The sequence below is a fragment of the Hippocampus comes genome, unplaced genomic scaffold (assembly GCF_001891065.2).
Source record: "Hippocampus comes isolate QL1 unplaced genomic scaffold, H_comes_QL1_v1.1 scaffold40, whole genome shotgun sequence".
Classification (NCBI taxonomy): domain Eukaryota; kingdom Metazoa; phylum Chordata; class Actinopteri; order Syngnathiformes; family Syngnathidae; genus Hippocampus; species Hippocampus comes.
The window spans coordinates 1,393,774-1,409,248 of record NW_017842058.1 but is presented as its reverse complement, the minus strand read 5'-3'; the positions used below and the strand labels follow the sequence as shown (position 1 = coordinate 1,409,248).

The window sequence follows — 15,475 nt, the reverse complement described above, 5'->3', positions numbered from 1 at the left end:
CACCACCACACACACACACACACACACACACACACACACACACACACACACACACACACACACACACACAGTCATAACTCGGTTTTCGACCATAATCCGTTCCAGAAGGCTGTTCGAAAAGTGATTTGTTCAAAATCCGACACTATTTTATTAGACTATGATTAGGGGCTAATACACTATGCAGAAATAACAAAATACAGTCAGATTTGCGTAAAACACAACAAACACGTCTGCTCACAATGAACGCTACACGAGGAAGCGTCACTTCTTCGTGTAAGGAAGCCGAGAGGAGTCTAGGAGCGTATTCGGGTTTGCTCAGTTTGGTCGAAAACCAGTTTTCAGTCGTAATCTGAGGCGTAAAAATCTCGAATTTTCTGGTCGAAAACTGATTTGGTTGAGAACAGAGACGTTTGAAAACCGAGGTTTGACTATATAAACAGTATTTGTGTGTGTGTGTGTGTGTGTGTGTGTGTGTGTGTGTGTGTGTGTGTGTGTGTGTGTGGGTGGGGGTGTGTGGGTGGGGGTGTGTGTGTGCGTGCGTGCGTGCATGTGTGTAGAGATCTTCTGCAGTCTGATATGATATGGCGTGAGGTTAAAAATACGGCATTTTCCGAACATTTAAGGTTGGTCAGTGTTTATTCGTATCTACAACTGTTCGTAATTTGGATGCTAGTAACTTAGGGAGATCCTTAACAAAGTTAACAGTTTGTGCAAACAACAACAGCAAAAACAACAAAATCACACCATTTGGATAGAGGCCCATTCATTTTTCATTCAAAAGTGCTGACTCTCATTAGTCACATGATTTCTTTAAAATTTTAATCATAATAATAATTATAATAATAATAATAATTCAAAAAGTGGTGTATTTTGGCCAGCAAAAAAAAAAAACACAATAAAATCACAATATGGAGCATGCTTTTCAGTGGACAGCGGAGACACGATTGTTTTAGTTTCAGTGGGTGCCAGTTGAAGTTGAATCAGTGCGCTTTTTATAGGCCCATTTCAAAGACTCTGAATGCCCGTTTCAATAAGTTTTTACACTCGCGTCCGGTTGCTGATCTTAAGCCAAGACAATTAGGCTAAGTAGCTGTATAAACTGCTCCCATTTCCTGTTGTTCCCTTTGCATTGAGAAGCTTGTCCAATCAAACCCGTGTGTGCGCGCATCCTTTGAGATCTTGTCTCATAACCGCACAAATCAGGCTTCTTATGAGCTTTAATGGGCAAACGGAGAACTAAGTGCGACAAAGCCTGTGTGATGTCTGACCCATAGTGGCCAGCGCAGACCTTAACATGAACGGGATTAATGCTGTGTTTCAATTAACGGATTCTCGGGTTATTTCCCACAGTCCTTTGCTGTGCTGGAGGCTCACACGCATGTGTATTTAAGAGGTTTTTGTTACCTAATAAAAAGGAGTAAGAGAGAGCAAGCGCAATGGAAATTCCGCAAAATAGTGCCCACACCTCTGCGGAAACGTTTATTCTAATCCACCGGGCTCTGCGAAAGTGTTTGAAGCACTCCAGAGTGTTATGTCTAGACCTCCAGACCGCATTCCTGCCTCCCTCCCGGGACGTGGCCATCTAAGGCAAGAAGAGAGCCAGCGCGCCGGGTGTCCGATGACTCCAAGCGAGCAAATAAACATCAGTGAAATGTTAACCCATTCAGGCCCGGGGGCTGCCATCACTGTGCCACTGTTGACTCTCTGGAGGGTCTAATCATTCCCAAGAAATGCTCTCTTGAGGGGAAAGTAGTCACCACTTAGCCTGCGGAATGACTCATGAGCATGGAGTTGGAGCTCGACTGAAACCAAGTTTCAACCTCTGCCAAAGCCATCAGCCCACTGATTTTTAATAATATTAAAAATATGACTGCTCTATGTTGTACAGCAGCCACATAGCCATGAAATGTAACATGGACACCAGACTACTATATATCAGGGGACACTTGAGTGGTGATAAAGTCATACAACTATTTCTTCATACGTTTTGACTATTTTGTGGATTCAACTGCAGTCTTAACGCTACTTCACGATGGCAAATTAAAAATTTGTGATTGCTGAGGTATTTTATATCAAGGTCAGAGGTGGGGAGACTATCCAAAAATTGTACTCAAGTAAGAGTACTGTTACTTTAGAAAAGGGGTGCCAAACATACGGCCCGCGGGCCGGAACCGGCCCCCAAGGAGGTTCGATCTGGCCCGCAGGATAATTTAAAAAATGAAAAACTGCATTAAAGACACAGAATGAATATTTTTAATAAAATGCAAGTCCTAGATTATCCGCTAGGGGGGGCACAATGTTTTGATCAGAGTAGAAAACAACATTGTTTTGATCAGAGAAGAAAACAGCAGTCCCAGTCTGTCACTGAGGCAAACCCAACACAGCAGACGGTATCAATCCGCCAATGCTTCTTTATACCAAAACAAAGGAAAGACATGATATTTTGGTTATTGATAGCAGAGTATGGTATAATGTTAATGGTCCAGCCCACTTGACATCTCGTCCGCATGTGGCCCACAATGTGAAATGAGTTTGACACCCCTGCAAAAGTTTAGAATAATAGGATGCCAGTCAATTAGTACCATAGTTTAGTGAGTATAAAACTCATTTGTCACATTATTGAACTTACATCATTTGCCAGCGGCGGACCCGAAAGTCCGTCTTCATCAGGGCATCGCTATTTCAGGCCGAACCAACCTGTCTTCGTTTTTTATAACGTGCTTCCTTCATCGCTAAATCACATTTTGTCACCACTATTTTAGGACCCTCAATAAAAAAAAAAACAAAAAAAAAAAAAACTCTTTACAAGGTCAACAAGCACACAATTTGATTCATGAACAAAGTTCGGACCACTTTAAATACACTCCAAAATTACATTCTTATACTATTATCGCTCCTCCTCCAGCTGTTTTCATTTCCTTACTTACCTTCCTCTTTGCTTTTCGGGCCCGTGGCAGTCCGGAGGACGGCCCAAAATCGCTTCGATTGGCGCTTATTCCAACAGTGTTTCAAAGTTACCATCGGTTGTCAGTTCACCAGCGAAAACAGGAGTCCATCATGCCGGACCAAGTTCCACCGGTACTATGCGGCCGTTGTGCGGAAGAAAGAAGGTCAAAGGTTGAACAGTCATCTGCAGACAATGAAAAAAAAAAACGCCATTAAATGACGTTGCTGAAAGGTGACGAGCTGTGAATGTTCACTGTGAGTTGATGTGTGTGTGTGTGTGTGTGTGTGTGTGTGTGTGTGTGTGTGTGTGTGTGTGTGTGTGTTGTGGCTCCCCTGCCTTTGTCATTTAACTCAGATTGAAATGCAACGCTAGGTTCAATTTTATACAAATTATCCAATATTTTAATTCAGGCAGATTCAGCCACAACAAATAGTCTTTCAGCAATTTTATTTGTTTGCACTTGTGAAACACCATAATGGGCTCACTGGGCAGGGTTGACATAGACAACAACAATGTGTTTTATCACCATCGAAGTGGAGTTATTGCACGGTACAATCAGAGCGCAAAACATTTTTTCAGTTTTTTTTCTTAGTCTCTGAGGTAAACATAACTTTTGTGTGAGGCCAGAGGTATTGAGGCCAGAGGTGTTCTGCATCTTCCGAAGGGTGTTGATTCCTCGGTTGCTTTTCCCATACTTTGCATAAATTTGAAAATTTTGCCCTTTGCGGGGACCCGGAGACTTTGTGTACGGTCATGTGAGTGCCTGGTTCCGTTTAATTGATAAATGAAGTCACACGTCACTTGTAGTTACGATGGGTTGGTTCAACACAGTCACACGACAGTGGGCGAAGCACTATTTTCACCGATGAAGTGCAAGAAATTGTCGCGCAAGCAAGAATGGATACAATCAAATAAACGTAGCAAGCCGAATGTAGCTCAAGGCAACTATCTAAAAGGATGTTGCATGAAAACGACTCTGACAAGACAAGATTATTCAAGCAGTTGCTCAAGTAAATGTACAGTCATGTGCAGATGCTATCAAACGTTAAAGATTGATTTTTTTCCTTAGAAGATCCAGTATTGGTTTTAGGATTATGTTTGCATTCACCTTGTCCTCTCTACAGTTCAGATTTTCCATCTCCAGAATTCATGTTTGTGTGGAGATTGAAAAAAAAATAAAATAAAACAGAAGTGAAAACAAAACTTCCTGCCATTTTTCTGCTGAAGTGCCATTAAGGAATGCTTTGCGCTCACAAGGATGATTATTATCAGGAGAACAAACTCAACCCAAATTCTTGTAGGCCGTCTCACAAAGTGTTGAAAGCCAGCGTAGGTCACGTGGGAAATTTCATCCACACATCACCAACTTCTTTGAGCTGTTCTCTTGCTTTGAATATGAAACAGATAAAGCATCCTGGATGCAGTGAAAGTAGTGAGGTTAATGGGGGGGAGGAGGTGATGTTGAATATCTCACAACTATAAATGGAATTGTGAAACTATGGCGGCTGCATTTTCTTTCCCCTTTTCATGATTCACTCCTGCAGCTGCTCGGCGTTGAAAAGGAAGTTGTTTTTTTTTCTGACCTCCTGGCAACACTCGTCGTTGGCCCACAAATCTGCAGTAGCCACCAAGAGGGAATATTGGATTCATTTGTGCAAAATCCCAAACACGCATATGAAATTTCACATGTCAGCTATGGCTACGAGTGATCCAGCGATAAATTACAACGAAGCTGTCCACTTCAAAAAGTGACATTATATAGTTTGGCTTTGTAGTGAGATTCCAAGAGCGGGCGCACAGAACACAGTCGCACGTCAGCTGCATTCAGTCTTAGACGAAACAAAAGGAGATCATGTACCGATAATCTTGCAATCCGTTAAAGAATTTTTAACGATACCTGGCACAAGATTACCAAGGTTTTCAATGTCAAGGATCAGATCGGTTTATCCACGTCATGCTTTGCAAACCATTTTTCAAATGCATGATCTATTTGTTTTCAGACAGCCCCTCGAGTTATAATTGAGCAGACTAATGGAAATGAGTGCAGACTAAGCACAGATTTTGTCACTTTTTTTTTTTTTCCCGGCCCAAACCCGCCACCGCCGCAGTGATGAACGCCGGGAATGACTAAGTGTGTCCTTGTGCAACACAAGCACCCAGAATGGAAAGTCTGATCTAAGATCTTTGCTAAAGTGACACATAAGCACACTGACGGGAACTAGAACAGGACGTGGGCCGCGTTTGCAAAAAAAAAAAAAAAAAAAACGAAACTAAATTACTCACCTACCTTTTTCAACGTGACCTCCCTGACTAATTGAAAGGAAATAAAAAAAACAATGCACTTCCCCTTTAACTTTTAATGGGGTAGGACTGCTACATACCTGAGAGGCGAGACTCTTCACAGTGGAATAACGGAAAAACGACAAATAAAAAGTCCTCCTTTCGATACGCTAAGACTCTTGAGTCGTGTGACATCACGCATAGGCTTTCTTTGTGAACCTCAACACATAACGTATTAGGCACCAAGCTGTGTCGCAAATAGTGAAAATCAACAAGTAATTACCTATAGATGCCACAAGAGGGCAGCAAAGAACTGCTTTTGTCTAAGTGAATTGCTCAACTCACTTCAAATTGTTTCCTTGGCACCAAAACAATACTATTAGGCCGGAACATAAAAACAGTGAAATGGCAGTTTTATGAGCAAATAATGGAAGTTTAGGTTTCCCGCAAAATCATGAAATGCCCCCCAAAAAAAAAACTAAATACGGACCCAGGAACACACAGGGTTCACTGTTGACGTGTCACTGTCTCTCGTTAACTGTCTGCTTCATCCCGTGAGGCATTAAGGTTATTCTTATATCGAAGTATTTTAACTTATTTAGTACATTGCTGCAAACTGCACACAGAATAGTAAACAGATGATTATGCTGAGTGCCTTTCTGCATCATTCTTCGCATGAAATCAGTCAGCACCAGCAAGACGGACCACCCACCGTCCTGCCGACGCTCTCCACTTATCTAATAATCTGGCTATCAGTCATCAGGCGCTCTGTCGTCACTCTGCCAAAGAGGATGCCGTTTCTAATCTCCTGATCCTCTTTTGTTGAACCGCCCCAGACTCGCTCGCCCTTCCTTTTTCACGCCACGAAGCATCTTGGCGCCGGCCCACCTGCTTTAAGACATCTCCTCTGGCTCTGGGCCCAGAAAGAGGCCCTCGCCACCTGTTGCTTCTTCCACGTGTCACGCTGCCGTTTTGCGACGTGTGAGAATGAAGCACAGCTACCACAAGTACTACATCATGACCTCTTGTGTCATCAGGCTCAGCGCAAGGAGTTCTTTGTGCAGGAGCGCTACGGCCGCTACGACCTCAGCGATCCGTTCCTGGCTCTGCAGAGAGACGGCGAGGTCGTGGGGGCCCACCGGGGCAAGGACCACCCGGCCACCTCCAACCCGCTGGTGGTGCTCAAGCTGGTGGTGAGCCACTGTAGGAGGATGCAGGAGAAGATGCTGGCCCAGCTGGCGGCGGCGGAAAGCAGGCACAGAACGGTTGGTCTGTCGTCATGAACACTTGAGAGTGTTGAGCAGGTTGACTGATTTTGCGCAGATGCAAAACGAATAAGTCATCCACAGTGCTGTAGGTGGCAATAATGTGCAGTACAAAGTGATTGACAACTGCCAAAGTTGATGAACACATGGTTCTAAAACAGACGGCAATGAAAAAATATGGAAAGGAAAACAGCATAAAAGTGAGTTGCATGTTTGAGCTACTTGTGAGTTTCAGATGCAAAGGGATCGTGTTCGTGACAGAGTTTGTCTCACCTAATTTATCGGTCTCCTCCTTTTTAGGTGATCATGGACCTGGAGGAAGAGAAGAGGAAACACGCTGAAGACACGGCCGAGGGTGACGACGTCACCTACATCCTGGAGAAGGAGCGGGAGCGTTTACAACAGCAAGTGAGATGTTCCACATGCCATCTGCTGGAAAAGATCTTCTTGTTTCTCTCTTCAAAAAAGACATTGTGGCAGCTTTTTTTTCCACGTTTTGAATATCATCATAAAAAGTTTCTGGCATTCCATCCATTCATCAAATTTCCAATCCGCTTATCCACACAAGGGGCGCACGCATGCTGGAGCCTATCCCAGCTGTCTTCAGGCAGTAGGCGGGGGACACCCTGAACTGGTTTCCCGCCAATCGCAGGGCACACATAGACGAACAACGATCTGCGCTCACAACCACACCGAGGGACAATTTCGAGTGTTCCATGAACCTGTCATGCATGTTTTTGGAATGTGGGAGGAAATCTGAGTACCCGGAGAAAACCCACGCTTGCACGAGATGATACATGCAAACTCCGCACAGGAAGGAGCCAGGATTGAACCCACAACCTCTGCACTGTGAGGTAGATGCGATAACCAGTTGACCACCGGATGTCAGAATGTCAGAAGGGAGCCACCTTCTGACATTCCTTTATTAATAATTTACATTTTCAGAATTTCAAAAACCCACGATTTTAATAACATGTCAAAAAATGTTCAATCACCTCGTCATTTTATTTTTATACAATCGTAGGTGAAGTAATCTCTAATTATACTACATAGTGGGAGGCACGTTGGTCAACTGGTTTGGTGCAGAAGTGCAGGGTTGATTCCCGGCCTTCTTGTGTGGAATTTACATGTTCTCCCAATGCCTGCGTGGGCTTTCTCCGGGTACTCCGGTTTCATTCCAATAACATGCATGGCAGGTTAATGGAACACTCTAAATTGTCCCGAGGTGTGAGTGTGAGTGTGAATGGTTGTTTGTCTATGTGTGCCCTGCGCTTGGCTGGCAACCAATTCAGAGTGTATCCCGCCTACTGCCCGAAGTCAGTCAGAATAGGCTCCAGCACGCCTGTGACCCTCGTGAGGATAAAGCAGATTAGAAAATGGATGGATGGATATTACAGTGGGCGAGCCTGCCCTACAGCAGGCTGCCATGTTTCGCCGCCATCTTTCTGTTACGTCTCCTGGAAGGAGAAAATGTAGTTCCTCAACATCATGACGACAGCGTGTGTATGCAATGCAACACAGTTATTTCGTCACTCGAGGGAATACTAGAAATCGTTTGGGATGACACTGTAGTGCGCTCCGAGCTGAGGTCATTGCATTCTATTAGTTCACCTTTAGATAGCACTAAATTGTTCACACGATATATTTAAAAAATATATATTTGAAAGAGAACCTTAAAAAATATGTGCAAATGGAATCGAAATAGCATTATTATATTGTTTTTCAAAATCCTTCAGCCCTCGTTTAAATGATAATTATATTCCAAAATATATATTTTCATGCTAGTCAATCACTCGGTTTGCGGGCGGAGCTAGGGAATTGCGTTCAAGCGAGCAGTTGCTGATTACGTACTTGCTGACTTTGTGGCTTTATTCTCTGACTTTTAATAACCTTTTTAAAAATAAAATCCAGGAGCAACTAATCTTGCCTCATTTTGTGGCATCATCAGAGACCCTGAGACTCCCTTCAGGTCGGGAAATATTTACCCATCCAGCCTGTAAATTAATGACACTTGATCAAAACCACCACTAGCTAATTGAACCATGTAACAAGATTTAAAAACTCTTCGTTTCGTGACGTCCTCTCGCTCGCCCTTTGCCCTCCGCTGCCACATTTTCTTAAAGTTAAAGCAGCAAAAGACAGATAAGATTTTGCTCAGTGATTCCTTTTGGGCTTATCGAGTGTTTGTTTTGGTCAAACATGCACACACGCGGCACACATCCAAACATCGAAGTACCGCCGACCCACTTCCCTCCCATTTTGGTCATGTAGGGGCACTGGCACTCACTCACTCACATTGACAGATTACTTTCCTAATGGAATTTAATTATTTATCCCTTCCTCATGGCGGTTTAGCCAGGAAAAGACCGACAGCAGCAGGAGGCAGCAGGGGAAGGACAGGACCGGAAGGTGGGAAGGAGGAGGGAGGGAAGGGGGGGGGTGCTCATTTCCTTGTGGCAAAATCTGGACCACCTCACTTTTTTTTTTTTTTTTTTTTTTTTTTTTTTTTTTTTAAAAAAAAAAAAAAAAAAAAAAAAAAACCTGACTGGCATGGTGGTTTAATTTCACACTTGATGGGTGGGCAGAGACCTGACTATTTGCCTCCAAGCAATTAAAAAGTCAATTTACCATCATAATTCCCCTTGAACACGCCTGATCATTACATGTGGTGACTCTTCTCTCTCCATAGCTGGAATTTGAGCGTGGCCAGGTGCGGCGCTTGGAAAAAGAACAGCGACGTGTCACGGATCAGTTGGAGGAGGAGCGAGCGCAGCACAAGCAGCTCTCCTGCGCTCTGGCCAAAGAGTGCAAGTGGGCCAGCGCCAGAGCCTTGGAGGAGGGCCACCGTCTCACCGAGGCCGGTCGCAAGCTGGACAAGGTTGATGCCGTTTTCCATATTCTCTGTCGGGCCCAACTGAGCCATCGGTTGGCCGATTTTATTGGTTGTTATTAGCCCTTGGCAAAATCACAATCCGCCATTTTGCTGATTAAAAGATAATAAATTATTACTTTCTCATGAGACCGTAAAGGCTGTTCAGGATAGGAGTTGCGCAGAATGTCGTTGCACCGTTTGTCCACTAGATGGCGGTTTGACTCAATTCAATCCAATCAGCGTCTTTGCTGAGACGGTGATGCTGTTCACCGAATTATTGCCTAGTTGGGCTTTAACATCGTCATCATTTGCAACAACATGGGCAGATTACCGTGTTTGTGATTACTTTTGTGCTGCAGAAGCTGCTGAGCGGGATATTTCTTTGACAGCTTCCCAGCTTTAGCAACATGTGGAGATGTAAAAATAGTTCATGTTCTTAAATCCACAGCATATAAAATCGAGAAGAGCAAACAGGAAAAAAAAAATTGGGAACGTTTTAGCATTTGCGTGACTGTGGAAACATTTCTTGATGGTAAAGATTTGGCTTCCGTTTTGGATGAACCCTCTCCCTTTCTGTATATCATCCATCCACCTATCCATCAATTTTCCGATCCGCTTTATCCTCACAAGGGTCGCGGGGGGTGCTGGAGCCTATCCCAGCCGTCTTCGGGCAGTAGGCGGGGGACACCCTGAACTGGGTGCCAGCCAATCGCAGGGCACACAGAGACGAACAACCATCCGCGCTCACACACACCTAGGGACAATTTCGAGTATTCAATCAGCTTGCCATGCATGTTTTTGGAATGTGGGAGGAAACCGGAGAACCCGGAGAAAACCCTCGCAGGCCCGGGGAGAACATACAAACTCCACACAGGAAGGCCGGAGCCGGGATCGAACTCACGGCCTCTGTGAGGTCGATGCGCTAACCACTGGCCACCGGGCTGCCTTCGGTACATCATATATTTAAAATTCAACTCTGTCAAAGACACATTAGGACATCTGAGAAATGTCTTTCTGGTTGTTATCTTGAAGTCATCATTTCATGGCAAAGAAAATAACGGGGTAGAAGACGTCGTGTAAAATTAAAGGGCATCATACATACATAATGTTTCTCCAGTCACATAGTCACATCATTATCATTTTGCCAAGGTTACGGCATTTATTTTTCACCAAAATCTAAATTCCATCTATTAATGTTTGTTGTTTTTTTTTTTTTTGCATGTTTTTGAACTTGAAAATTCCACTCTTGTAAAGTTAAAATAAATGCTGAGGGGCAAATTATTGGAAAACCGTCAAATGTTTTGCGTGTACTTCATATCCTTGTTGTGAACATGAAAGGACCAAAAATATATTATGTATATGTTTTTAATAATCGGACGATTAATCTGTTATCATATTTTTTTTCCTGCCAAATACCAGAAATGGCATCGGCCTCAAAAAAAAAAAAAAAAAAATCCCTATCGGTTGGGTGCGAATTCATTCATTTTCCCGATGTCACATTTCACATTTTATGGGTGTCGCTCAGGAGCGGGAGGCCTGCCAGGCGCTGAAGGAGGAGTTGGAGGAGGAAAGGAGGCGAGCGCTGAGGATGGAGGCCAGGGTGGAGGAGCAGTTGGCCGAGTTTGACACGGAGCGAGAGCAGCTCCGCTCGCGACTCAAGAAGGAGGAGGCGCACTGCGCCAGACTGCAGCAGCAGGTGGGCTGCGCTCATGTGCTACATCAACATTCTCGCGCCATTACATTTATTTCAATGTAAGCCTCACTTATAAAACCAAAACATTTACGTATATGAAATATGATAGTGTTTATTGTAATACAGATTTGTTTTTGCTTGTGTGTGGGAAACAAATTTGCAGGTTGATTTTTTTTTCAGATTGCTTTCGCCCCATTTAACATCTTTTTTGTCTATTTGGAGGTGGAGGAGCTTCAGAGGAAGCTGAGAGATGTCAATGCGGTGGCAGACCTTCAAGAGGAAGGTGAGCAGTGGACCACAAAGGTTCCTTTCACAAAGAAGACGGCAGAAGCGAAACTGGAACACAACGAGGACGAAGGTCACCAAGGAACCGTAGAGACAAACGTCAACGGGCACCGTTTAGCGACGGAGGCTGACGATCCTCCTAACAGCGGACCCCCAAATGGGAATTCTCCAGATCAACAGACACTGAGTCCTTCCAAGTGCATTTCCCCCATCCTAACCAAACGTCCCAGCGCTCAGGCGGGTTGCAGGTCTTCGTACCAGGCCGGAATCAACCAGCGCTTCCATGCCGCCCGCCACAAGTTCCAAGCGGCCCCGACTGACCCCGAACCTGCCCAGCCAGATGCCGCCGGCACCTACCCTGCTCCTTCTCCTCCTCCTCCGGCCGAGTCAACCAAGCAGATGGCCCGCAGCACTGTCACCCAAGTCCTATCCCGCTTCACCACCACGCAGCAGGCACCCAAACTCTCCGCTGCCAACCACTCGCCCTTTGGGACCGACTACCGCTGCTTGGCCGCGCCCTTGTCACCCGTCGCGAGCCGGGCGGCGGCCCCATGTCAGGGGATCCGCTCGCCCACAATCCCAAGGGGGGACAGGGGAAACCCTCCGCCCATCCCGCCCAAGAAACCCGGCTTGGCTCAAGGCCCGCCCTCGCCGGCCGCCGTCCCAAGGTCGGGCAGCCATTATAATGACGGCCACCTCTCGGGAAGCTGCGGCCTCACTTCCGCCCAAGATGGCGTCAAAGAACTGGATGTGGTGCTATCGTCCAATTAACAGACTGTTCATGAGACTATTGAAACTGTTATATATATATATGATTTTTATATTTATTATGGCTGTATAGAAATATGCATCGGCTCACATGGTTGTTCAAACAGCAATACAAGAATCCCTCATGATATGCTGAGTTAGGGCACTAGCCACGAATAAGTGCCAGTTTTTAAGAAACAACTGAGGATCCAGGCTCCACAGACAAAAACAGGAACTGGTGAATTTAAATTTAAATAGTGAACCATGAATATTTGGGGGATTTCTGTATTGTATGTTTGATTAATAGCTGTCCTAATGTATTTGTACTCATAAACTTTATATGCAGTTTTTAAATGCCGCTTTTATTGTTATAAAACAGTACAGTCAACTTTTATAAAGGTTCCTTTCCTACGACATGATAGAAATCTAGTTTTATACAATAACTTTACTGTACATATAGTGATGATGATCACATTATTATATTGTCATGAGCACGGTACTATTATGTATGTATTTTGAAGAGATTAATATTACAGCCAAGTTGCTATTTCTGTGCACTCATTGTACTGTATAACATTCCTCTTCTGTATGTGCTGGAAGGTTTAATAAATGAAACGCAACAACGATGCGTGATTTTCAACTGCGGTCAACACATACGGTCTTTCATAAGAGTGAAAAAATAGACGTGCAAGACCAATATGGTATCACGATTTATAATATAAGAAACCCGTTATTTGTCTCACAATGGAGAAATTCCCAATTTACAGCAGCAAAATTATGAAAGAGAGAGAGTAGAAGACAAAAAGTATATAAATATAAACTATAAAATATAAACATAAGCATTAAAACAGCTTGCTTAATATACATTATATTAATATCCACCAATACACCCATAAATAATACAGTATATAGCTTCAGTACATTTTAGCTGCACCTCTATAGAATGTCCTCTAGGAGTCAGTATTGGATTTAATCACTGAGGCATTTTTGAAGCAGATGAGAGCCCTTGATCCATTTTCGATAACTTTGCCAATTAATTGTCCTAATAAAGGTCAATGGCCTGTTTTCAATCGGAGTCACGCCCACTTGGATTGGACACCAGACAATCACGTATAGACAACCATTCACAGTAATATAAGATTTATAGTCGATTATTTGTTTTCAGAAAAAAATTTCAGTCCATGAAAAATGAAGCAAAAATCAAAGTATTGCATTCATATTTCTGGTCACAATACCGTGCAGTTCCTTGCTAACTACAGGCTACAAGATGGCGCCAATAGGTAATTTTTTTTTCCCTTTTTTAACATTTTTTTTTTAAGATAGTCACGGCAGAGGTTATCCATAATAACTTAATAACTTTTAGTAAAAACAATTCAGATCACACAAAAGCATGAAGAAAATGTGTATGGTTTGATGTTTTGGTGCGCTTTCACTCAAGCTGGAACTGAGGCCTTAGTCAAAGTGGAGGGAGTTCAGGAACAGTTCCAGATCGCAGTCAGCACAAAACAGTCTTCAAGAGAAAAAAAAAAAAAACGTGTCAGGAAAAGCCTACTAGAACATCTGAACTTTGTTTGCAGTTACTCAGCAGCACTTTAAATAGTGTGAGGTCATTGCTGACTTCCATTGAACATGACTGAATGAGATTGGTCAATTCTAAACACAGCCACATCCCAAGTTATACAGTAAGAGGACGTGCCCTTTTTTTTGCAACCATATGATCTCAGTTGTGTATTTCCCCTTTTAAATAGATTTCATTTTTTTAGGAGTTACAAAGATTATTAAAAGTATAAAAATTATTTGTCTTGGTCTTTTTTTTTTTAAGTCACAAAACCCTGGCATTTGAACAGGGGTGTGTAGACTTTTTATATTCGCTGTGTTCATGGGAGGCACTGCTATAAATCAAGCCCCTGGAATAAAACCACTGCTCTCACCATTTTGCATTATGACTTTGCACACTGTCTGACAATGAAGATACACGATCGCAATGCCGTGAGTTCAGGGAGGGGAGGGGGGGTTAATTATTGTACACCCCCTCCACCCCCGCCCCTGTCTGACATTCCCAACATCCGACGGGTCTCCTTCTGCCCCCCAAATATAGCTCAGGGCCATGAGAGCGGCCCAGAATAGGAGATGTGGACCCCCCGCCTGACTCGAGGAGCCACTGGGTGAGCGCAGCTGGCGGGCGGGATGAACCAACAATGACGTCACGTCATGTCAGTGACATCAATGCACACAATGACCCCAAAAAATTAAATAAATAAATAATAATAATAAATTATAAGAAAAATGGAAAACTTCCAATTTTTTCACTTTTGTTATGTAATAATTTGTCAGTTATTAAAGAAGGCTCATATTTAATCTTTATCAAAAATTATGTATTATTCCATTGAATCATTCTAGTTTTTCATTTAGCGTCGTTTTGATTGTATTTCGATGATTTCATTTGCATTATTTTTGTAAAGCAATCTACATATTTTTTTAAATCTATCAAATTTTTTTTTTGCAATCAATGCCCATACTGTTTCAATTTTAAAATGTAACAATTCAAATTTGTTTGTATCATTTTTAATAATATGAATTTTCTTTGTGAAGCACTTTACAATCATTCATGTTTACATTTTTGATTATTTTTATAAGGTATAGACAAATTCCGATACCAATTATCAGTATGGTCATTGGGTACTCGTGAAGGCTGCCGAAAGCAGCCAACAATACATCAGGCAAAAACATTTAATCAATTAAATCTGACTTTGTAAGTTCTCTTTGCCAGTAGTTGACACATCGGCAAAAAATTGAGCATTAGAAGGAAAGGTCTTGAGTCGCTATTATTTGACAATATGTTATTTAAAATTTCTTGTTTCAAAAGTACTAATGGTATCGGTACGCAGTGTCAGTGATTACTTAAAAGTAAAAGTATGGTATCGGTCGGAGAAAAGTTGGTATCAAATAGCCAACATTTTGTATAATTATTTTAGAACAATTTTAGCTAGTCATTATTCATTCTGATTAATAATATTTTGTATTAATGATGATAACCATAACATTGGTAGAGTATTAATTGTTATAGGATTCATTGTTACAGGAGGAGTTATTTTGTTTGGTCCTGTTACCTAAAAAATGTTTTTTTTAATTACGTTTGTTTTTTGTTGACATAAATTGTTTTCTACTTAGTTTTTTTTTAATTACTTTAGTATTTTAATGTACTGTATTTTATTGTTAATGCTTATATATATATATATATATATATATATATATATATATATATATATATATATGCTTTTTATTTTGTGAGTTTTTGATGATTTTGTAGAGGTTGGATTACGTATTTTTTATTCTCCATTCATGATTCAGACAGATAGACAGACAGACTGGGTTTAACTAAAATT

General features: G+C 42.4%; 1 protein-coding gene across 1 annotated transcript in view; it reads left to right on the top strand.

Annotated features, from left to right (window-relative positions):
* The window catches only part of LOC109510666 (CTTNBP2 N-terminal-like protein), a 19,932-nt gene extending 7,217 nt beyond the window's left edge, over positions 1–12,715 (top strand). Inside the window, exons 3-7 of the mRNA XM_019861154.1 lie at positions 6,265–6,492; positions 6,793–6,900; positions 9,182–9,370; positions 10,890–11,060; positions 11,280–12,715. Of these exons, the coding sequence (XP_019716713.1) occupies positions 6,265–6,492; positions 6,793–6,900; positions 9,182–9,370; positions 10,890–11,060; positions 11,280–12,113 (1,530 nt within the window). The 3' untranslated portion in view covers positions 12,114–12,715. The remainder of the gene's footprint in view (positions 1–6,264; positions 6,493–6,792; positions 6,901–9,181; positions 9,371–10,889; positions 11,061–11,279) is intronic.
* Positions 12,716–15,475: the final 2,760 nt, after the last annotated feature.